This window comes from Haemaphysalis longicornis, unplaced genomic scaffold (genome assembly GCF_048455015.1).
Source record: "Haemaphysalis longicornis isolate Haplotype H1 unplaced genomic scaffold, Haemaphysalis longicornis Haplotype H1 scaffold_1, whole genome shotgun sequence".
In the NCBI taxonomy this organism is placed as follows: Eukaryota; Metazoa; Arthropoda; class Arachnida; order Ixodida; family Ixodidae; genus Haemaphysalis; species Haemaphysalis longicornis.
Genome location: NW_027526203.1, coordinates 8,347,921 through 8,372,212, shown reverse-complemented (window position 1 = coordinate 8,372,212; position 24,292 = coordinate 8,347,921). Strand labels below are relative to the sequence as shown.

The window sequence follows — 24,292 nt, the reverse complement described above, 5'->3', positions numbered from 1 at the left end:
CTAGGACGTCTTTCAGGTGGCAGAGGTGCTCTTCGAAGGTTCGGGAGTAGACGACGATGTCGTCTAAATAGGCGAGGGCGTGCTGCCACTTTGCCTCACCGAGCACCCGGTCGATCAAGCGTTGGAATGTGCTGGGACTCCCACACAAACCGAAGGGCATGCGTACGAACTCGTACAGCCCCCGATGGCAAGTGAACGCAGTCTTGCATTCATCGCCGGGACGCATCTCGACCTGAAGGTACCCCTTGCTGGCGTCCAGTATAGAGAAATACTTCGCGCCACCAAGATTCGCGACGATCTCGCCTACGCTAGGGAAGGGGTACGCATCCTTTTTCGTGACCGCATTCAGCCGCCGGTAGTCCACGCATAAACGCCAACTACCGTCTTTCTTTCGAACGAGCACCACAGGGAACCCCCAAGGACTCGTCGAGCGGCGGATAATGCCTGCTTTCAGCAGTTCCTCCAGCGCCTCATCAGTTGCCTGCCGTTTAGCGGGGCTGACGGGACGGGGGTTGCATTTCCATGGTTGAGCATCGCCGGTGTCTATGCAGTGCTGCACCAACTTGCTGCAGCCTGCTTGCTCAGTGAATATCTCGCCGAAGTCGCCTAACAACGACAAGACGCGGTCACGCTGCGCCGCTGTCAGCTCGCTAGCGTCTGCTAGGAGCGCGCGCAATTTCTCGTCCCGGCCACGGGATGGAGAGCGTGCGGCGCAGGAGAAATCAGCCGCGGCGGCAACAACGACCGGGCTCCGGGGTTGCTGCGCGCGCCGGCTACCGGCTGCGCCAGAAACGACTGCTTCTCTCGGCGCGGGGGAGTGGGACGTTTCGGCCGCCTGCCTGATCAGCGGTCTCGCTGCAAACGGCGGCTCGGCGAACGATTTGAGCGGCGAAAGCGGGTTCTCCCGATTGCCTCCGTTGCCCGTGTCGACGACAGGCCCAGTCTTGGGCATGAAGTCTCTCCCCATCTGCTCGCATAGCGGCCTCGCTGCGAGCGGCGGCTCGGCGAACGGTTTGAGCGGCGAAAACGGGTTCTCCCGATAGCCTCCGTTGCCGATGTCGACGACAAGTCCAGTCTTGGACATGAAGTCTCTTCCCAAAATGACTGGGACCGTGAGTCCGGGCAAGTGAACGAAACGCATTCGCCGCACACGCTGGCCCCAGCGCACGACGAGGCGTACGTCACCGCCTGATGTTGCATCACCACACGCCAGCTGAAGCGGCAACTTCCGCGCGCGCAGCCGAATGGCTTTGCGCTCGAGATGGGAAACGGCCTCGTCCCCTATTAATGAAGTGCTTGCCCCGGTGTCCAGCAGTGCCTTAAACTCTCGCCCCGCGACGGCGAGGTCGAGAAAGGGCGCCGGCACATTTGTCGGGACTCCGACTCTGTACGCGGCGGGAGCGGTGGCGATGCTTGCCTCTCGGGCGCTTCGATCCGCCGCCGGTGGGCTCACCGACGGCTGAGCCCGTTTCCCTGCTCGACTGGGCAGAATCGCGCAATGTGACCGGCCTGGCGACATTTGTAGCAGCGGACGGGGCTCCGTGCTGCGTGACGCGATGATTGAGGCTGCTCGGGCGCTCCGCGACCGGCTGGCCGCATACGGTTCTCCGGGAGCGAGTTGTGAGCGGGTGCAGGCAACTGCGGCAGCGCCGATCCCGTGTAGGGAAGCCCGAGTGGGCGCGCGTTCGCCGGCCGATCGTCCAACCGGTTTGCTCTGTGCTCTGCGCGCGGGGCTGGCAGGGAATCCGGCCGTATCGCCTCCGCGTAGCGCAACCCACACGAGTAGGGGTCCAGGGCTCTGGCCCCAAGATCGAGCGTCTCTCGCTGGCTGGGTATCAACGTAGAGCCGGGCTCGGCCCGTCCGCTGCCCGTAACGCCGCGCCAAGCACAGCTTGGTTCCAGTGTTTCCACCGGAGGCGGCGGTGGCCGATACGCGCGTGCAGCCGCGACAGCTGCTTGCACGCGGCGAGCTTCGGCCGCCAGCTCGTTGAGGTCCCTACAACTGCAGTTCCTCAAGTACAAGGCAAAGGTGGGGTGGCATTGCCTGACGACTCGATCGACCCGCTCCGGGCTCGGGGCATTTGGGTCGGCGTACTCGTAAAGTTCTTGCATCGCACGAACGTACTCGACGAGCGATTCATCCGGGGCTTGGGTGCGCATTTCCAACTCCCTACGCATTCTTGGTAGGTAGTCGATGGGCAGGAATTCTTCCCTGAACATCGTTCGAAAGTCGTCCATCGTGCGCGCCGTATGGCCTATCATCCGATACCACCCGGCGGCCTGGTCGACCAGGGCTGCGGGCAGGACTCTGCGCAGCACCGCGCTCTCGCTGATGCCGGTCGCCTGCTCGTAACGGCTCAAAGCCAGCAGGAAAGCGTTGGCGCTCGACTGATCGCCGTAACCGCTGTACGTCGGCACCGGTAGCTGCACCCTGGGCTCGGGTGAGCGCGCCGCCTGCAACGCCTGCTGCATAGCGCTTGCGAGAGCGTTCGCAATGGAAGCTGCGTCGGCAGACATTCCTCCGCTTACGGGCGTCTGCGAGCCGACTGGCACGAGAGGCGCGCTGTTTGGGGCTTCCGCGTCAGCGTAGGCCCGGCACCTGGAGTATGAACGCGCGGCGTCGTCTGACGAAGAGCGCTCGTGGAATCCGGAGCCTTCCGGGATTCCCGTTGCTGCGCAAGCCGCGGCTGCGGTTGCGTAAGGGCCGTGGAGAAGGGGGACCCGAGCCGCGTCGGCGGCTGCAGAGGACGCTGTTGATGCAGGGCATCGCGAGGGCTCCCGGGCATGACCACAAAGGTCCGCCAACAGCATCAAATCCGCCAACTCATAGTCGTGTGACATGTTCCTTTCGAGCTAGCGAACCTCGAATTCGACTGAAGACGAGCCCCACGTTGGGCGCCAAAAATGTGGGGACCAGGGTTCCGGCCGCAAGGCTAGCTCGGCTGAACTCCGCCACGGACCGCCGGCTGGCGTGCGGCAGAGAGCAGCAAGGAACACACAAACACAACGAAACGGCCAAACACTCGTTTATTGGCGTGCCACCAATTCACGTAGCCGATTCTCGCTCGTCCCGACCCAGCCGTCCGGCGAGGATCAGGAGGCAGGCGCAAGGGGGTAGACAAAGGAAGGTGGGGAAGCCGGATCTCCGGTACTCACGTCTCTCCTCGTTGACCGCTGGAACCCAAGAGGCTCTTTCTTCGTTCCGCGCGCCGAGACCGGCCCACCGGGGCCCCGAAGAACCCGGTCACGTCACAACGATCGCCGCGCCACGACACGCCAGCGCCGCGGCGCGAGCGACACATCTGCCGAGGGGAGAGAGGGAGTCTTCCCCCCTCGCCTCGGCTGCGCGCGGCGAGGAATGGGGAACGCACCAGGACTCCGGGTTTCCCACACATTTTATTCACCTTCAAAACAATCCAGAGATACGTTTCTAACGAACACAACGTCACAACATGCGTTGAAAGTCTGAACCACGATTGACAGAGGATGGGTTGCCTCCTGCCCGTCGTAAATTCGGTACTCACCTCGCGCGCGCTTTGCGGGGACGAACAGCAAGTCACTTAACTCTGGCGCACAAGCCGATGGCTTTTAGCCACGCACAGTGTCGCACACTACACATACCCCATGCGAGGTTGAGTCGTACGTCGCTCGAGAAAGATAATCCAGACCATGGGAAGCACTATCCACCCGCAGAAGCACAACGTCGCATTTCATCGCGAAACAAAGGCGTCCACAACACACACACAATCGCCTCCTGTAATGCCAAACGCACCTCGCGCACTTCCCAATGGGAGGGAGTGGTACGCCTGCAGTGCCCACATGTCCCGAAGTGGGGCCCCAAGCTGAACCGCGATCACGCAACCGTAACTGACTTCTAGAATGGTTTGTGCCTTGTTGCCAAGGCAACCGATGTTTGAGATTGTCAAAGAAATGGCGCTCGCTCCAGCGCTAGAAAGCTCAGAGCCACGGCGGAGCATGTTTTGCCAACGTTGCCGCTCTCCACCACGCGTCGCCCCAAGCTGAACTGGTCACATGATTGAAGCGTTTTGTGCATGGGTTCTGCATCGGTTTAATATGACTTTATCGCATGCCGCCGGCAGGAATTACCACCGCCGCAAAATAAGACCCGGCACCAGCGGGGCCACATCTGATACGGCGCTTTTTGGATAAACAGTGCGCAGTGCATCAAGGGAACGAGCGCACGACCCTCCCCGTGCGGCTGCGAGTTCGCCGCCGATAAAAAGGCGCGCCCACTCAGCATAACTTCCCGGCTTATCCTTTGTAGTGGCTGAGCAGCAGGGTTCACTAACCACAATTTACCAGAATTTTCATAGCCACCCCTCCCAACAAGTTTCCTTCAGGGTAAAGAGATTCAAGTGTGCCACACAGCATGCCCGTGTTTGTGTCAGTTCGCGCAGTGACAACAAATATCGATGTATATTTTGCGGTAGAATGAGAACAGATTGTTCGGTAAATTGTGGACAAAGATAACGTAAAATTATGTTTATAAGTTGCAGCCTTTATTTACAAGCAAGTTCGACGGGGGTTGAATGATACCTACCCCGCACTATTTTCGACGGCGCCGGTATGCTGAAACTGCCGTGTCCTCAGTCAGCTTTTTTTTTAAATGCAGAGCATTTCAGTAACTCACGATGTCACCCGCGTTGGCGTCCGTAGTCCGCACCGTCGTTGTCCCTACTATATGAATAGCCTAGCAGGCAGCTATGGTTGGCTGTTAAGTTTCATGTGTCACTGTGGGCTCGGAATTCAAGTTACCTGCAGGTACGGCACCAATCGCGATCTGCATGATAGGTTGGGAGGGAGGGGGTGTCTGATTTTTTTTAGTTTCTTGTTGAATTTTCACGACCATAAGCACTTGCTGTATACCTAATTTTCGCGGCTGGGCGCGTGAGTGATAATTGACTGGTGAGGTCATAAAAAAAGTACATAAATTTCAAATCGCGCGCCATCAGCCGCAAAGGGCTCGCACAACATCCGACAGATGGCGACGAGTGCACTGGCCAGTACGAAGCCGCAGTGAAACATGCCCCTCGCGAGGGGCACGATCAAATGCAGAGCATTTCCGGGGGCGCACGACGTTAAGTAGTTTGCGTTACGTTAATGTTGTTGCACTTGTGGCAACTGCTGACGAAAGAGCGCTCGTCAGCAGTAATTTGAATGAGTCAACGATATAAGGCGCGTATATAGCGTCCGATTCTGTGTCGGCTTTGTGGCGCAGTGGTGTACATAGCGTTCCGCCCGCAGGGTCGAGGTATCGAAACCTGGCGTCGGATAGTATTTTCTTTTAAATGCAGAGCATTTCAGTAACTCACGATGTCACCCGCGTTGGCGTCCGTAGTCCGCGTCCGCATCGCTCCCCCTACACTATATAAATACTTGCCGGCGCCAGGTTTCGATCCTACGACTCTGCGGGCGGAACGCAAGGTGCACGGTACTCTACCAACTGAGCCACAAAGCCGACACAGAACGGAAGGTTACGAACGTGCCTTATATCCTTGACTCATTCAACCGTCGGCCAGAGGTGCGCCCTCTTCCCCGCGTCCTCCTCGCCTTCTCTCAGCTCGCAACGCCCTCTCTCGCCGCGTTCGGTTCGGGCGCACAACAGGTGGGGACGTGCGCAACACCCTCTCTCGCCGCGTTAGGTTCGCCCGCAAGAACAGGTGGGGCGCTCGCATCGCGCTCTCTCGCCGCGGTCGGTTCGCGCTTAAACCACATATGTCGTTCGCGCGCGCTGCGGTCGCTAACATCTGTGGCGTGATCGTGACGTCAGCATCACGCGTTCGCGTGGTGGCGATTTCGGCGCTATAACACTCTCTCGCGAGGGGCATTGGATTGGATTCGATTGGATTGGCTTGGATTGGATTAAAGTGGATTGTGTTGGATTGTGTTGCGTCATAGCCGCGCCACGTTGCGTCATAGCCGCTCCACGTTGCGTCATAGCCGCGGCAGGGGGTTCACGGCACGTTCCACCATCGACTTCATCGACAATGTCTACGCTGGAAGACAACAATTACAACAACAACAACCAATACGTAATCCATACGACTTGCAGGCGCCCCCCCCCCCCGCAGAAATGCTCTCCATTTGATCGTGCCCCTCGCGAGGGGGATGTTTCTTCTTTTTTATGACCTCACCAGTCAATTATCACTCACGCGCCCAGCCGCGAAAATTAGGTATACAGCAAGTGCTTATGGTCGTGAAAATTCAACAAGAAACTAAAAAAAATCAGACACCCCCTCCCTCCCAACCTATCATGCAGATCGCGATTGGTGCCGTACCTGCAGGTAACCTGAATTCCGAGCCCACAGTGACACATGAAACTTAACAGCCAACCATAGCTGCCTGCTAGGCTATTCATATGTACTCAAACTTAAAATGGACTCAAAACTCATATGTACTCAAGAACTGAAAATGTACTCAAAACTCAATATATACTCAAACTCAAAACGCACTCAGAACTCAAAATGGACTCAAACTCAAAATGTACTCACAACTCAAAATGGACTCAAACTCAGAACTCAAAATGGACTCAAACTCAAAATGTACTCAGAACTCAAAATGGACTCATAATTCACTAGGTCTCAGGCGTACTCAAACTCAATCGGACTCAAACTCAGTCGGGATCACTCGGCTCAAACTCACTCAAGCTCAAACTCACCATCCCTGGTAGCACAGAATGTTGCCTGAACATTTTTGCAACGTTTCCCCTTAACCTTGCCAAAACGTGGCTAATGTCCGCTTTTTTTAACGTCCGTGCAATGTTACCCAGAAACATTGCGTCAATATGATATTAGCATTGCTCCAACATGGGCGCAACGTTTGAAGGGTGTCGGTGTAATGTTTGGATAACGTTTTTCTGACGTTCGCCGACGTTGCTCCACTATTGGAGCAACCTTCCAACCACGTGCGGGACACATTTGAACAACGTTTATGAGACGTTTTTTTCCTCACTGCGCCCACGTGCATGGTACTGCGCGCATGATCGTGAACACGCTTCCTTTCGTGCCTGTCAATTGTCATTCTGCCGGGATGGTGCCTCACTAAATTTCTCATGCCGATCAAGTGTTCAGTTCCGCGGTGTCGCGGAAATTACACACCAGAGTGTAAAGTGCCGGTATTTCGGTTCCCGCAAGAGGACGAGTGTCGACGCAAATGGATACGTGCGATACGCCGAGAAGACTTTCAGCCCACGCAGAACTCCAGGGTGAGTAACTCCTTACCGTCTAGAATATTGTCTTTCACGCGACTGCGAAGGTGTCGCATTGCACACATTATCGCACAACGAAAGAGTTAAATACAGTCTACCTAACGCATAACGTAACCTTGCTGAAAGGGTTGTTACTGATTCGAAGGTAATATTCTTTCTCAGGTATGTGCGCACCACTTCGCACCCGAAGACATTCTGTACAGCACTTCTTACGTCGATGGTGCCACAGGACGTACAGTGACTGCGCCGCTGCCAAAGCCGCGCCTTCGCCCGGGGGCAGTTCCGACCAGGTTACCGGACTGTCCGGCCTACCTGTCGTCCGAGCACGCTACTCGGGAGAGCCCAGATAGTAAGCGAATACGACTGGAAGCGGCGGCCATGCAGAAGGCTATAGCAGAGTCAGTTGAGACTTTTCACAGCGAAGATGACGCGGACAGAGTTGTCAATCTGAAAGACCTAGCAGATTACATTCGGTGCGAACGGAGTGCATTCTCGGACGTCATTGAAAAAAATTACCATATAATTTTGCTGCACATCGATGAAGAGGGAGCCCCGTGTATTAAATGTTCAGTGACTGTACAAGCTGATTTTGGAATTGCGTTCCATTTTATGAAGAGAAAGATGACAAAATTGGGCACCAGCTTGTCGGTTCCCCCTGTCGCAGACAGCAAGCGGGCTCTAAAGGAATTTTCGGACGGCGTCGAGAAGTGGAATAGCAGCCTTGATTCCCCTTCAGAAAACTCAGACAAAGAAATGCTTGAAACCATTTCTTCCCTGCTGAACACTCTGTCGGACACACAACCAGAGGAAAAGGCCCATGCCATCCAGTTCCTGTGTGAACAGTTCAAACTGCTGCTGGCGGATAAGATGAGGCGGCGTTATTCAGCTGAATTTATGGTCTTTGGCTGCCTGCTCTTTACCATATCACCCCACGCCTATAAATACATCCGCAGCTATGGAAATGTTACTCTGCCGCACCCTGGGACTATTAGGTCCATATGTTCGTCGTATGGAATGAATCCCCAGTTAGAGCACCAAGATGCCACGTTCCTCAGGTACATGAGAACAAAAGTATCTGATCTGGATGATTTCCAACGCACTGCAGTACTGATGGTGGACGAAATTCACATTAAGCCTTTTTTTTACTATAAAGGTGGTAACATCACCGGTGCGGCCCACAATTCCAAGGAACCAGCAAACAAGGCGCTTGTCTTTATGGTTCAAAGCCTTGCTGGCAAATTCAAGGAGGTTGCCCACATCGTACCCGTACGTGGAGCTGATGGAGAGTTTTTGCACACTTTGCTGAGGGACGTCATCTGTGGCCTTGAGAAAATTGGTTACAAGATAATATGCGTTGTAAGTGACAACAACAAAGTGAACGGAAAGGCAATGGCAAAGTTCAAGACATCCGCGTCGTGTGCAACCGCTGGTACATCGGACTTTGTTTATCCCCACCCATGTGATCCTCAAAGGCCACTTTTCCACGTGCTAGACACAGTGCACCTGCACAAATGTATCCGGAATAACTGGATAAACCAGAAAAACCACCAGCGATGTTTTTCGTTTCCGGAATTCGACACAGAAGGAGAAGGCCGCATGTCATCAGCATTATTTGAAACCTTAAGAAAGGCTTATGATCTTGAACTCGGACAACTGCTGAGGTTTGCGTACACGTTGTCTCGAAAAAGCCTTTTTCCTTCAGCCACCGAAAGACAAAACGTGAAACTCGCACTGCAGATATTCAACGACACATTGTCCCCAGCTCTTCAAGCCATAGCACAAAAGCACAGCCTAGGCCATGTTGAGGGCACCTCCACCTTTATTGACATCGTGGTGAAATGGTGGAAGATTGTAAACGTCAAAACGCCACACAAAGGACAGAGGCTTCGGGACAACTTCCAAGAACCATTGTTCTCAATGGATGATCCCAAAGTGCACTTCCTCTACAAGTTTTTGGACTGGCTGGACGAGTGGAAAGCTAGGACCAAGAGATACGACAGCGGCAAGCTAACAGCAGAGACACATGGTGCTCTTCACCAAACACCCAGTGGACTCATAGAGGGCGCCCGATACTGCTTAACTGAACTCAACTTGTCCTAAGTTCTCCTGGGAAAAATTCAGACGGATGGCCGCGAAGACCGCTTCGGCAAGTACAGGCAGCTCGCTGGAGGACAGTACCACGTCTCTATAAGGCAGGTGTACGAATGCGAAAACAAACTGCGCCTTCAAAGTACGCTTCCATCGGCTGGCCGATCGTCCGGAAGTATTGTTGACAAGGATGAGAAGTGGGACGACTTGGATAAGGACACAAGCAGACCGGTCCCTCTCTGCAACGTAGTGGTGACTGAAGAAACGTTGCAGAAAATCAGAGACGTCATCCCCGTGCTGGTATATGTGGCAGGATACGCCGTATATGCCACATTGAAGAAGCTCAAGTGCGAAAAATGTAGGGCCCTCCTGACGCTGAATAAGGAGATAAGAGTTTCTGTGAACGAGAAGCACTACGAGCTTGTAAGAGAAATGGACCGCGGAGGACTTGTGCACCCTACCATGTTCGCAGTGAACGCTGTAACCTACAACTACGCTGTCGTCGAGCAACTCTCGAAGATGCAGGAGCAGTGTTTGAGTATGCCCAACCAGCGCCAGGTAGCGACTGACCTCACTGCGGAGTTGCTAGCCGACGAAGAATGCTCCGACTTTGATGCTTGTGACGATGGCCACACGAGTGAGCTCCTGCTGAAGCATGTGCTGTGGTGCAGTACAAACATCCTGCTTAAGAACTTCTGCTGCCGACTGAATGACAAGATTGCGGACGCTAGCGCAAAAACAAAAGAAAGAAAGCTTCAAACGTTGAGCAAGTGAGTCACTGTGTTCACAGCAGCACTGGTGCTCATTTAGTGGAATAAATCCGTTTAGAGCCACCATAAATGCATTTGTTCTGATCGATCTGCATGCTTTTAAAAGGGAGCTGGAATCATTAGGATGTTCCGCTGCAAAAAAAAAAGGTTGCTTGCCGAGAAGTCACAAAGACAATCCAAATAACACGTTTCACTAATCTAGACGTATTAATTTCCCAATAAATACTTTACGCGCGGTAGCAAAAAGTAAATTGCTCAGGATTGACGTGAACTGGTTCCTAAAAAATCAAGTAATTTTGTGGTAATACTTTTATATGAATGCGGAGCAGCACGCCCTGAAATTTAGAATAAGCGCAACAGTTCAACATGGTCGCATGGTTACCTGCAAAGTAAAATGAATAGTCCCAACCCCTTCGAATTTCAGCGTAGTGTGTGAAGCACTGTTTTTAAAATATATTTTGAAAAATGAAAAGTCGTTATTGATGTGAAAATTTTTCTTACAAACTCATTCTTTTTACATGCATCGGCTGCAGGCACCTCCGTGCACCATAGATCCTTTTTCATTATCCTTATCGTGGCGTCCAGGAATGATCAGCCAGTTAGTCATATATTAATCCTATTTTTCGGTCTTGCTTTGCGTTACGCTCTCACATCGCTTTTTGGCACATGGCAGTGAACTTGAATATGGTGTGCATGTTACACAAATATTCGTAATGATGCTGTTCGTACGTGACAAAAAGAACGTATTTAAATTAAGAACAGGTAAAATACAAATTTAGCTTTACGTTGAGTCATTTAGCATGTATTGCATTGTACTGCTCAAAAACTATCCAAACCGAGCTCGTGTTCTTCAAGTGTGTTAATGTTTTGTGCTTATAACTTCACTTCAAAACTATCTAATTGCTCCTCGTTTGCTGTTGTAGCTAAAGAACGTTACAGTTAGTTGCAAGTACAGCACATTTATATCCCATGTATACACTACAATGTAATCAATGAGAAGTCTGCTATTTTCTCATGGATTTAAAGTTAGCTTGGTTAATGGTTAGGCAAGTAAGAATTCTCGAGCAACAGTTCAAACGATTTTTGTGGCCACCGATATGTTTACTCAAACAACACAACTTGGCGTTACTCGGTCGGCAAACTACGGGGTCATGTCCAAGCACACGCACAGAAACAAAATACTACCACCGCACAATTTTCGAAGCGACACGGCACTAAACCTGTTCAGTGCCTCCAGCTTCCTGCTCTGCAGGTGGCGCGCGGCCGCCCCTGCCGTGTGACGTCACGGCGGCACTCCGAAGGCCTTGAAAATCTAGGTGGTGTTGGGCTCGCGCGCCGTCAACAGCGGAGAGTAAGTCGAAAGGAGGAGGAAACGCGGAGCGATGATAATGCGCGGTTTTTGATTTACGATTTCTCAGCTAATACTCATCGCTTTAAAGGAGCCATGAAGAGAAAACACAAGTTTGGTTCATTCAAAAGATTGTCTCGTTAGAATCTCACTGACACCACTTTTAACGTAAACTTCGCTCAAATAAGCTACATAATTAGGAAAAACGGGAATGGTCATGCGACCCACCAGCTCATTTCCCGCAACAGAACCTATGATGTCACATGAGCTAAGCTCTGCGATTGGCGGAGGCTGGCAGAAGCAGACGCAAATTAGGTAGAGCTTACAAACTAGACGAACGAGCGATTTGCGCTTAAATTTAGGGCACATTCTTTACAAAGCAATAAGAATGATGGGACAAACAGTGGAAGTTACGAAAGCACATGTAAACATAGAAGTACTGATGCGTTCTGCTGTTCGTACTGCGCACAGCATGCTTGGTTTAGCTGCACAGCACTACGGGGCTTGGGGTTGTCTCAGACGACACTGGCCGATTGACGCAAGCAACGGTGTCTTACGTGACCCCATTTGTCGAGCGAGCACTGTTTCAGGGAACGAATATTTTCTCCCAGAACAAAAACAAGCCAGGTTTAAATGCGGGAAAAAACAAACCAAACGCTTGCCACGGTATGGTGGCGCCATCTAGGTTACGGAACGTAAAGAAACGCGGGAACAAACCAACACCGCTGTACAGGGTGGAGACAACCTTTGAACGGTCCCGTGCCGCCGCAATTGGGCCAACGGGCTCAACGCGTTATTCTTTTCGTTTCCCACGAGACCTAGCAACGCGAAACAGACAATATGATTCAAACTTCTTCAGTAAACCGCGTTGCGGCGATAATTTTAGCGCGGTTTTGACACAATGACTTGCTTCGGCGGCGAGCGAGCAACCGAAAATGGTGGCGCCAGCGTATACGTGTCTCTACCCTGTACGGCGGATGCGTGAATGAAGGTACTCTAGTCTGCAGAGCGGTCGGTTCCTGTGATGTCATTTGGGACCACGAAAACGCACGATTGAGCGGGAAAATCAAAATTTTAACCTAAATTGTTTAATTTCTCAGTGAATAAAGCACCGTTTGTATCCGGACAAGCGCTGGGGGCACTATAAAACACGAAATCTTTCGAATAAAACCAACTTGCATTTTCTCTTCATGGCTCCTTTAACAAAATTCTTTAACAAATACATTGCTTTATTTGGGTACATGTACATCCGTGCATCGGCGGAAGGTATTTCAGGACCCCTTTAAGAAATGCTGCGGGTACGTCCGACGTACCTTTAGACACAGCGAACAACGCTTCCACCCTCGCTTTTTCCCCTGATGGCCTAGAGGTACCTTTTATCCCTATAAAAGCTGTTTTTTTAATTTTTTTACGTGCTTGGTGCAGCTAATTGCGATATATACGTCAAGGGTTTGGTTGAACTAGAAAATATTGTAGTCCACTGCATGTAGTTTGGTTGCCGGCCGCGGCCCTATATTCCACTATATTCCATCTCCCCCCCCCCAATCCCCTCCCGAAGCCTATCTTGTGTCTTGTTTAAGTGGACGGAAGAAATTAAACTATGTTTGCTCTATATATAAAGACGTACCAATTTTGCAAAATACACACATCAATATTTCTTCAATTGCCTTTCTATGTATACAAAGCACGAGTTTGGAACTGAATAAATCGTGCCAATGAATTAAACTATGTATTGACGTTTGATATGGTAGTTCCACGTACAGTTCAACCAAACAGTTTTGTTTTTGATTCGTGAAAGCCACTTAAGAGACCACACAGAAAAAAAAAGCAACAGCCTGCCGGGACTTGAACATGCGACTTCGATTACTACAGGTGGGCGCGCGGAAATAACCAGTAAACTTTTTTTATTACATGGAAGAATACGCTCAGACATTGAAGTACGAGCAATACAAGCAAACAAAAGAATACACTGAAGTTATGAGAAGCACACATACATCAAAATTCAGGCAAACACACACAAGCGTTCAAAAGAGGGAACCAGTCAGGTGGTTGGTCAAGCGAACTATACACACTATGTACAAATGCCCCAGTTTCTCGGAAATATGACTTAGTTGATCTTGGTGGCTCAGCATGCCTATCACATAAGCGGCATCGCCACAGACTGTACAAACCAATCAACACAAACATGTCATAAGGCGGCTCACCAGGACAGTCGAATGGCAAAAATCGGATAGAGAAAGGCGTAATATCCATGTCTTTTCTGAGCGTTCGCTGTAAAATGTCCCAGAAAAAGACAGCATCTCTTCAGTCTACAAAGCAGTGATCAATTGTCTCTGGTCGAGTACAGAGCCGACAGTATGTCGACCAAGCTATAAACAGACCCAGTCTTTCATCCAAGTTTTAACAGGGAGCGTGCCAGTGTGTAATTTAAAGAAAAATGTTTTAACACCTGGCGGAACATACATTTTACACACTCTATTGAGGACATCCTGGTACGGACACTGTAGGTACGGAACACGATATAAAGGTGTAGGTAAAGCCCAGAAACCAGGGCATCAGATATAGACTCGCGCGAAGCAGTAAATATGTACTCAAGGCTAAACCGAGCCTGCAAGAAGCGAAACGTGTCAACCACTTCTTTAATAAGAAAACCTCACGGGTTCCGCGGGCTGCGTCCACAGACAGCGAAGACCCCACAATATCAGGGAGTAAACTAGATTGAGATTCCTTCGTGTCACATCAATGTTTTCTACCTGTTTTCAAGAATTCCTGGCTGGCTAACTGAACATTTCTTAAATAACATTTGCGCAGTAAGATTCCATGAACCCCTAACATAGCTGATCTCCAGCAACAGCCCTGTTTCGGGCAGAAAAGCGATCGGAAATCCATGTCCTGCTGCAACTGCGATTTCGCCCTGTGGGAATAGCTGGCCGTACTGTTGTTTTATGCTTTACGCTACAAATTTTGGTCGATATTGATTTCTAATTACCTAATAAACCTTCCGTAACTCCTCTTCTGTACTGAACTGAGCTTATATTTTCTACAAGCGTTGCTGGTCGCGCACGACTATGCAGTTCACAACGACGGGAAACAGATAGTCACCAAAGCAAACGGCGGAGGTGTCGTAAGCCAAAATACAGATCGCAGTAGCGCAAGTGTTAAATCCTATGGGCTTCATGGACCTTCTGTGTTTATTACACGTTAGGAACTAACAGAACAAAGCCCCATTCATTACGGCACGAATGTTGTCGGGTCGAGGTGTTCGCGTCACCGTCGGGGTCGTGTGACGAGGCGGTCTGCCACGTCGGAAGTCGGCGTCGCCATCGTGTCATCGTCGTGCCGGCCTAGCCAACGCGCCTTAAAGGCCATCATCATCATCATCATCATAATCATCATCATCACCAGCCTATCTACGCCCACTGCAGGGCAAAGGCCTCTCCCATTAACACCAACCCCTGCAGAACGGGGTGTTATTGCACTCCAAGAGTCTGGCGGCCTGGCTAAACTATCTGGCTATCGCTCTTTCAGCGCCGACCTCCCCGATATCAAGCAAATTTTGGTTACTACCCTTGTCAAACGCAATATACCGGCCATTCAGCACTATACCGGTTTCGACACCGTCGAGCATGTTTTACTCGAACTCCTCTCTGACAGAAAGCAGGGGGGTGGTAGTCTATTTATTTTAAATGTCTACAGCAGCCCCAGTAAGCATCACAATTTCGCACAGCTTTTCCGCAAAACACTAGATATCGTCAAAAAACAGACCTTGCTTATAGTAGGTGATTTCAACTCCCCGCACTCTGCTTGGGGTTATAAGAGAGATACAAAAAAAGGCAGACTTTTATGGCAGGAAGCCCAGCAACTAGGCCTCACTCTTCTTACCGATCCAGCCTATCCAACACGCATTGGCAATATTGTCACCAACGATACTACCCCCGATCTTACTTTCGTGAAAAACACGCGGGATACCACCTGGCAGAACACGTACGAGAACCTTTGCAGCGACCATTATATCTTGTCTATAACCATCCCTTCAGGTCCGCCCCGCCGTCTCGGAAAGCAGCTTCGAATCGTGAACTGGGACACTTTCCGCCAACTTCGGCAGGCGGCGGCTGAGTCGGATGCCACTAACATTCATGGCATCGAAACCTGGATAGCCGAGCTAAATGACCATGTAAACACTAGTACTGCCACGAAGATCATTCCCGAGGAGGCTCAGCTCCAGCAGGTAGACACGAAGCTCCTCCATATGTGGGAGGCTAAATCTAGTATCCAAGCCCGTCTGCAAAAACAAAAACTAAATCGCCCACGCGGCTTGCTTGCCTCAACCGGGAAATCGAAGAATATGCTACCCGCATCACGCGACAAAACTGGCACAGTACCAACGTAACAACCTACGAGCACTGTTGCATTCTTTCGAGGGCACTGACAGCGATTTATTGCGTGGTATCCAGGCACGCTATATTAGCCCCAGCACGCCCGACCCCTTCCCTGAGTATACGGGGAATCCCAATCCTGACTTAGATAGGGCGATAGCAGAGGTTCGCGCTGCCATCACGATAGCAGAGTTTCGCACTGCCATTCAAGGTCTTCGCACTAAATTGGCGCCTGGGCCTGACGGCATTACTAACAAGATCCTCCGCAACCTTGATGATAGCTCGGTAGAGGCCCTAACGAACTACATGAATAAATAATTGGACCAGGGCGCTATTCCCGCCGCATAGAAAACAGCCAAAATCCCAATGATTCCTAAACAAGGAAAAAATCTTCAGCTCGGCAACCTCAGGCCAATCTCGCTAACATCATGTGTAGGAAAAAGATTTGAACACGTTGTGCTCGCTCGCCTTAATCACTTTATGGAAAACAAGATCCTCTATCCACACACCATGGTTGGCTTTCGTGCCGGACTTTCCACGCAAGACGTCATGTTGCGCCTCAAACACGAGGCAATCGATGGCTACGGCTGCTCTCCGCTGGACACCAGGGCCGTTCTTACTCTACATCTAACTAAGGCCTTTGACAACGTCCGCCACGACGCTATCCTGGCCAACCTTGCTGATCTCGACGTGGGTCAACGACATTATAATTACATCAAAGACTTTCTTTCCGAACGCACCGCCCGGCTTGTCGCTGGAGCACTGGAATCCGACAATATTAGTATGGGCAGTAGGGGGACTCTACAGGGCTCCGTTTTGTCCCCTTTCTTGTTCAACGTAGCCATAATTAAACTTCCTCATCTACTCAAGTCCTTTCCAGGTCTTCAACATAGTTGATATGCCGATGATATCACGTTATGGATGTCTGGAGGCAGGGATGGCGGCAAGAGACGCTCCAACAAGCTGTTGACATTGTTCATGATTACGTAACCCCTCGAGGTCTTGCGTGTTCTCCGCAGAAGTCCGAGCTCCTTCTCTACCAACCTTCAATTCGCGGGCGTAGACGCCCTCAAGCTGCCCCAGATATCCACCTGCAAGTAGAAGGGCATACTATTCCTCGAGTCCCGTGCATCATGGTACTAGGCCTCAGAATACAAGCTGATGGCTCCAACTCAGAAACCATTCGAGCGCTACATTCGAGCGCGACACAAATAAGTCGCCTCATCTCTCGGATCGCAAATAGGCATCATGGGCTCAAAGAAGTAAAACTTGTACGGCTTGTACAGGCATTTATTATCAGCCGAATTACTTATGTCGCGCCATTTCTGGCTCTCAAAAAAGCTGAAGAAGATAAACTTAACTGCATTATTAGGAAAGCTTACAAAGAGGTGGTTGGAATTCCCATCTCCGCATCTACTGAACATTTCGAAGCAATGGGTATCCATAATAGCCTTGAAGAGCTTCTTGAGGCGCAAAGAATAGCGCAACTTTAACGGCTCTCCAGTAGCGAAACGGGGCGCACTATCCTTCAACAGCTCCACATTACTTACGCCTCCCAGCATGGGGAAAAGATGATGCTTACGAACTCACAGCGGGAGCATATCCGTACATCTCCCCTTCCTCGAAATATGCACCCGGTATACAACGTTCGTCAACGCCAAGCCAGGCCGGCTGCTCTCCACCGTCGCCTTCGAGAGGAGAAACAAGTGTTCTATACGTCGACACCGCGGAATACCCAGACAGAGCGGCCATGAGCATAGTGGCAGTGGATCAGCAGGGTAATTCAACTGCCTCTGGTTCAGTGTGTACAATTCACCCAGAGACCGGGGAGGAAGCAGCCATTGCACTTGCATTATCCTCCACACCCGCAAAAATAATTGTGACTGGTTCGAAAACAGCCATTAGAAACTTTGAGAAGGGTAGAATTTCACACCAAGCGTAGCGCCTCCTTCAATCCTTTACTGGGTCTAAACTTCGCGAGGTCCTTCTTATATGGACGCCAGCACATTCGTCCTTGCCAGGTAATGAGCATGCTCACGAAGCGGCCCGAGGTTTCAGCTACCGGGACCGCCTCGATCTTGATGAGCAATATACATACGGGAGGCAGGGACAGGCTTAAGTGACATATAGGGACATCACCGCTCACTATCGCTTAGGCCGCCTGAAATACCCGGCGGCGCATCCCTCCCTCAGTCGGTGGCAGTCTGTGGCCTGGCAACTCTTGCAGTCAAACACCTTTCCGAACCCCGTAGCCTACAGCCACCTATACCCAGACCTTTACAAAGAGCTATGTAGATGGTGCTCCGAATGAGCCAACCTGAAGCACATGGTATGGGCCTGTCCCGAGAAACCACAACAAACATCACAGACAATAGTGATCAGGACTCAGGAGCAATGGGAGGCCGTGTTGCTCAGCTCCGACCAAGAGACTCAACGCAGCCTTGTCCAACTGGCCGAAGATGCCGCTAGGGCTCACGGGCTCCTGGCCTCCATCTGACAGGGAAGGACCGTCGAACGCTCCCTTTCGTCCCCTTGCCTCCCCCAGTTTAGGCAAAATAAAGCTTTCTCATCATCATCTCCAATTACCCCGGTCCTGTGCTAACTGCGACCAATTTATCCCCGCAAACTTCTTGATCCCATCTGCCTATCTAACTTTCTGCCGCCCCCTGCAACGCTTGCCTTCTCTAGGGATCCACTCTGTTACCCTCAATGACCACTGGTTATCCTGCCTTCGCATTGCATGCCCTGCCCACGTCTATTTCTTCTTCTTAATTTCTACTAATATGTCCTTACCACGCGTCTTTTAAATGCAGAGCATTTCAGTAACTCACGATGTCACCCGCGTTGGCGTCCGTAGTCCGCACCGTCGTTGTCCCTACTATATAAAAAGAAAATACTATCCGACGCCAGGTTTCGATCCCTCGACCCTGCGGGTGGAACGCTATGTACATTGTGCTGTAACCACTGCGCCACAAAGCCGACACAGAATCGGACGCTAAATACGCGCTTTATATCGTTGACTCATTCAAATTACGGCTGACGAGCGCTCTCTCGTCAGCAGTTGCCACAAGTGCAACAACATTAACGTAACCCAAACTACTTAACGTCGTGCGCCCCCGGAAATGCTCTGCATTTGATCGTGCCCCTCGCGAGGGGCATGTTTCACTGCGGCTTCCTACTGGCCAGTGCACTCGTCGCCATCTGTCGGATGTTGTGCGAGCCCTTTGCGGCTGATGGCGCGCGATTTGAAATTTATGTACACTTTTAAATGCAGAGCATTTCAGTAACTCACGATGTCACCCGCGTTGGCGTCCGTAGTCCGCGTCCGCATCGCTCCCCCTACACTATATAAATACTTGCCGGCGCCAGGTTTCGATCCTACGACTCTGCGGGCGGAACGCAAGGTGCACGGTACTCTACCAACTGAGCCACAAAGCCGACACAGAACGGAAGGTTACGAACGTGCCTTATATCCTTGACTCATTCAACCGTCGGCCAGAGGTGCGCCCTCTCCCCCGCGTCCTCCTCGCCTTCTCTCCGCTCGCAACGCCCTCTCTCGCCGCGTTCGGTTCGGGCGCACAACAGGTGGGGACGTGCGCAACACCCTCTCTCGCCGCGTTAGGTTCGCGCGCAAGAACAGGTGGGGCGCTCGCATCGCGCTCTCTCGCCGCGGTCGGTTCGCGCTTAAACCACATATGTCGTTCGCGCGCGCTGCGGTCGCTAACATCTGTGGCGTGATCGTGACGTCAGCATCACGCGTTCGCGTGGTGGCGATTTCGGCGCTATAACACTCTCTCGCGAGGGGCATTGGATTGGATTCGATTGGATTGGATTGGCTTGGCTTGGATTGGATTGGATTAAAGTGGATTGTGTTGGATTGTGTTGCGTCATAGCCGCGCCACGTTGCGTCATAGCCGCTCCACGCTCCACGTTCCACCATCGACTTCATCGACAATGTCTACGCTGGAAGACAACAATTACAACAACAACAAACAATACGTAATCCGTACGACTTGCAGGCGCCCCCCCCCCCCGCAGAAATGCTCTGCATTTGATCGTGCCCCTCGCGAGGGGGATGTTTCTTCTTTTTCATGACCTCACCAGTCAATTATCACTCACGCGCCCAGCCGCGAAAATTAGGTATACAGCAAGTGCTTATGGTCATGAAAATTCATCAAGAAACTAAAAAAAATCAGACACCCCCTCCCTCCCAACCTTTTTTATGACCTCACCAGTCAATTATCACTCACGCGCCCAGCCGCGAAAATTAGGTATACAGCAAGTGCTTATGGTCATGAAAATTCATCAAGAAACTAAAAAAATCAGACACCCCCTCCCTCCCAACCTATCATGCAGATCGCGATTGGTGCCGTACCTGCAGGTAACCTGAATTCCGAGCCCACAGTGACACATGAAACTTAACAGCCAACCATAGCTGCCTGCTAGGCTATTCATATGTACTCAAACTTAAAATGGACTCAAAACTCATATGTACTCAAGAACTGAAAATGTACTCAAAACTCAATATATACTCAAACTCAAAATGCACTCAGAACTCAAAATGGACTCAAACTCAAAATGTACTCACCACTCAAAATGGACTCAAACTCAGAACTCAAAATGGACTCAAACTCAAAATGTACTCAGAACTCAAAATGGACTCATAATTCACTAGGTCTCAGGCGTACTCAAACTCAATCGGACTCAAACTCAGTCGGGATCACTCGGCTCAAACTCACTCAAGCTCAAACTCACCATCCCTGGTAGCACAGAATGTTGCCTGAACATTTTTGCAACGTTTCCCCTTAACCTTGCCAAAACGTGGCTAATGTCCGCTTTTTTTAACGTCCGTGCAATGTTACCCAGAAACATTGCGTCAATATGATATTAGCATTGCTCCAACATGGGCGCAACGTTTGAAGGGTGTCGGTGTAATGTTTGGATAACGTTTTTCTGACGTTCGCCGACGTTGCTCCACTATTGCAGCAACCTTCCAACCACGTGCGGGACACATTTGAACAACGTTTATGAGACGTTTTTTTCCTCACTGCGCCCACGTGCATGGTACTGCGCGCATGATCGTGAACACGCTTCCTTTCGTGCCTGTCAATTGTCATTCTGCCGGGATGGTGCCTCACTAAATTTCTCATGCCGATCAAGTGTTCAGTTCCGCGGTGTCGCGGAAATTACACACCAGAGTGTAAAGTGCCGGTATTTCGGTTCCCGCAAGAGGACGAGTGTCGACGCAAATGGATACGTGCGATACGCCGAGAAGACTTTCAGCCCACGCAGAACTCCAGGGTGAGTAACTCCTTACCGTCTAGAATATTGTCTTTCACGCGACTGCGAAGGTGTCGCATTGCACACATTATCGCACAACGAAAGAGTTAAATACAGTCTACCTAACGCATAACGTAACCTTGCTGAAAGGGTTGTTACTGATTCGAAGGTAATATTCTTTCTCAGGTATGTGCGCACCACTTCGCACCCGAAGACATTCTGTACAGCACTTCTTACGTCGATGGTGCCACAGGACGTACAGTGACTGCGCCGCTGCCAAAGCCGCGCCTTCGCCCGGGGGCAGTTCCGACCAGGTTACCGGACTGTCCGGCCTACCTGTCGTCCGAGCACGCTACTCGGGAGAGCCCAGATAGTAAGCGAATACGACTGGAAGCGGCGGCCATGCAGAAGGCTATAGCAGAGTCAGTTGAGACTTTTCACAGCGAAGATGACGCGGACAGAGTTGTCAATCTGAAAGACCTAGCAGATTACATTCGGTGCGAACGGAGTGCATTCTCGGACGTCATTGAAAAAAATTACCATATAATTTTGCTGCACATCGATGAAGAGGGAGCCCCGTGTATTAAATGTTCAGTGACTGTACAAGCTGACCTTGGAATTGCGTTCCATTTTATGAAGAGAAAGATGACAAAATTGGGCACCAGCTTGTCGGTTCCCCCTGTCGCAGACAGCAAGCGGGCTCTAAAGGAATTTTTCCCTGACCCACTCAGCTCTCTTCTTGTCCCTTAAAGGGACACTGAAGTGATTTGTAAACAATGCGGGATTACGAGCGCAAACTGTAGTCCGGAGTCCCTGGGCCCTGTTTCGACCACTCTGTGTGCATTTACGCGAATTTATTTAGTAGAAAAATCAATTCGAAATTGCTGTCCTCCTCTCTTTACGCTCGCCCATTTTCTGTGGCGTTTTCGTGTGACGTCAGCAGGAGAGGAGCTGCCAATTGGCTGCGCTACTGCACGGCTCATCGACCTTCCGCGACCGAGTCAGTCGGCCCACCGTTTAGTCCGCCGGCCGCCGACGGGTCTTCGCAATTCGTTCGATCAGTTGAAACTAAGCCACAACACGTTTGGGAATGGAAGAATGCGCCTTTCTTTACTTCGTTAGTTTGTACACTGTATCTAGCTCCAAGTCAAGGTCGCTTCACACAAGCGCTGCACAAGCGCACATGCGACGCTTCGCTGACTGGTACGCCAGTAGGAAAATATAAGGCCTCTTGAAGGGGGAGAAGAGTGAGCGAAGTCAATATAGGTACTAAGGAAATAAAATCAACTGATATTTTTACCGTACAGCGTAAAACTAGGGTGCGGGAAGCACTTTTTTGCGCTGGGCGAACAAGCAGAGCGATCAGGAGCACGACTACGCATCTGCGAACGCTTTCCCGTCTACGCAATGCAATTGCTAGACGTGAGCTATTGTGGAAACTCGGGGGACGCTTACTGCACGAGCGCAATACAACAAATAGTCACCTAAGCTGCTTGAAATACTAAAACTAAATAAAAGTGTAAACTGGTTATACATTATATACCTGATATTTTCCCTTGCCGCCGGCGGCCCCCTGTGGCATAGTCGTCTGGTGCGCTACGTATGTCACCGCACGTGTTTTGCCAGTCACAACTTCGAATCGCCGCGGGTACATGCTTTTTTTTATGAGTTAACTTTTTCGTTTTTCGCCGATGTTTTCTATACTGAGTTCACCTTTTTTTGGGCCGCAACGTTCATTGCTCCACGAACTAGTCCACAGAACTCGCGCAGGCTGGCACTGCATGCCGCGCTAGCGAGTTCTCGTTGGCGTGCTGTTGCCATAAGCACCGACCGCTTGCGGGCAGTGGGCACAGGCCAGAATCAACAGACCCTTGGCCTGGTGCGAACACGCTTTTTACGATACAGGCATGAGCGAGGCAAGCTCCAAATATGGGGGAAAAGCGCATGCATTTGAGCGTCTGCGGGGACGCGGAGGGCGTTCATGCACTGCGTAGGCCTCAGATAGTGAATGCTACGATTCCAAGCCGTCCTGGGAGGCTTATCTTATGCATTTTACAGCCGACAACATGGCAGAAGCGCGGTACTACGATAACTGGGATATTGAGAATGCCCATCCAACGACGCCATCGAATGTCAAACATGTTGTTTGACAGACCGAAACCGAAACCGAAACTTGTTTGATTGCTAACCTTGGGCATCGTCCAATCACGGCGCCCCCTCCTCCCAACGTCACAGCTTAGTTTGTGCGGCCGCCGCAAACCGCGCATGGTAGTTTTTCTTCTTTCGCGCTTTGTAAAATAATTAACGATTTGTCAACCGGATAAACGATGAAAAGTGTGCTAATTTGAGCCAGTCTACACAGTGCAAGCAAAAACGGGAGCTTGACAAATTCACTTCAGTGTCCCTTTAATGTTACACCTATCATCTTCTGCTCCATTTCCCGCTGAGTCGTTCTCAATTTAAGCTGAACTCTCTTAGTGAGCCTCCAAATTTCTGCCCCGTAGGTGAGTACCGGTAAGATGCAGCTGTCATACACTTTCTTCTTTAGGGACAATGGTAGGCTGCCGTTCATTATCTGATGATGTCTGCCGTATGCACTCCACCCCATCTTTATCCTTCTAATTATCTCTGCCTCATGTTTGGGATCTGGGGTCACAACTTGGCCTAAGTAGAGATATTCGCTTACCACTTCCACTGCCTCGCCACCTATCTCAAACCGCTGTGCTTTCCCGAGGTTACTGATCATTACTTTTGTTTTCTGCCTATTAATTTTAACTTGCTTCAAGTGGACCGGGCCACCACGTGCGGAACGGAGGTCGGTGAAGTCGCTGAGCGCGTGGGGTATGTGAGAGCCGCGCGCCGGGCAGCCAGCAATGTTCTGTCATCGCCTCCTGTATTTTACAATGTCAAACGCATCGCGCGCTTCCCAGTGGGAGTGAGTGGTACGCCTGCAGTGCCCACCTGTCGTAAGGTGGGGCCCGAGGCCCCGAGCTGAACCGCGATCACCCAACCGTAACTGAATTCGAGAGCGGCTTGTGCCTGGTTGCCAAGGCAACCGATTTTTGGGACTGCTAAAGTAATGGCGCTCGCGCCAGTGTTACAAAACTCAGAGCCGCGGCGGAGCACGTTTTGCCAACGTTGCCGCTTTCCACCACACGTCACCCCGAGATGAACCAATCACGTGACTATAGCGCCGGGAATA

At 51.0% G+C, this 24,292-nt stretch overlaps 1 protein-coding gene across 1 annotated transcript; it reads right to left on the bottom strand.

Moving 5' to 3' along the window:
- Window positions 1-440: 440 nt before the first annotated feature.
- On the bottom strand, window positions 441-3,182 carry LOC144163174 (uncharacterized). Its single transcript, XM_077694000.1, has one exon. The coding sequence runs from the start codon at window positions 2,839-2,841 to the stop codon at window positions 1,450-1,452; it is 1,392 nt and encodes a 463-aa protein (XP_077550126.1). The 5' UTR covers window positions 2,842-3,182; the 3' UTR covers window positions 441-1,449.
- Window positions 3,183-24,292: the final 21,110 nt, after the last annotated feature.

What these genes read in the sequence shown, in the direction of transcription:
- LOC144163174 (XM_077694000.1), bottom strand. Translation starts at nt 2,841, where the DNA reads ATGTCACACGACTATGAGTTGGCGGATTTGATGCTGTTGGCGGACCTT.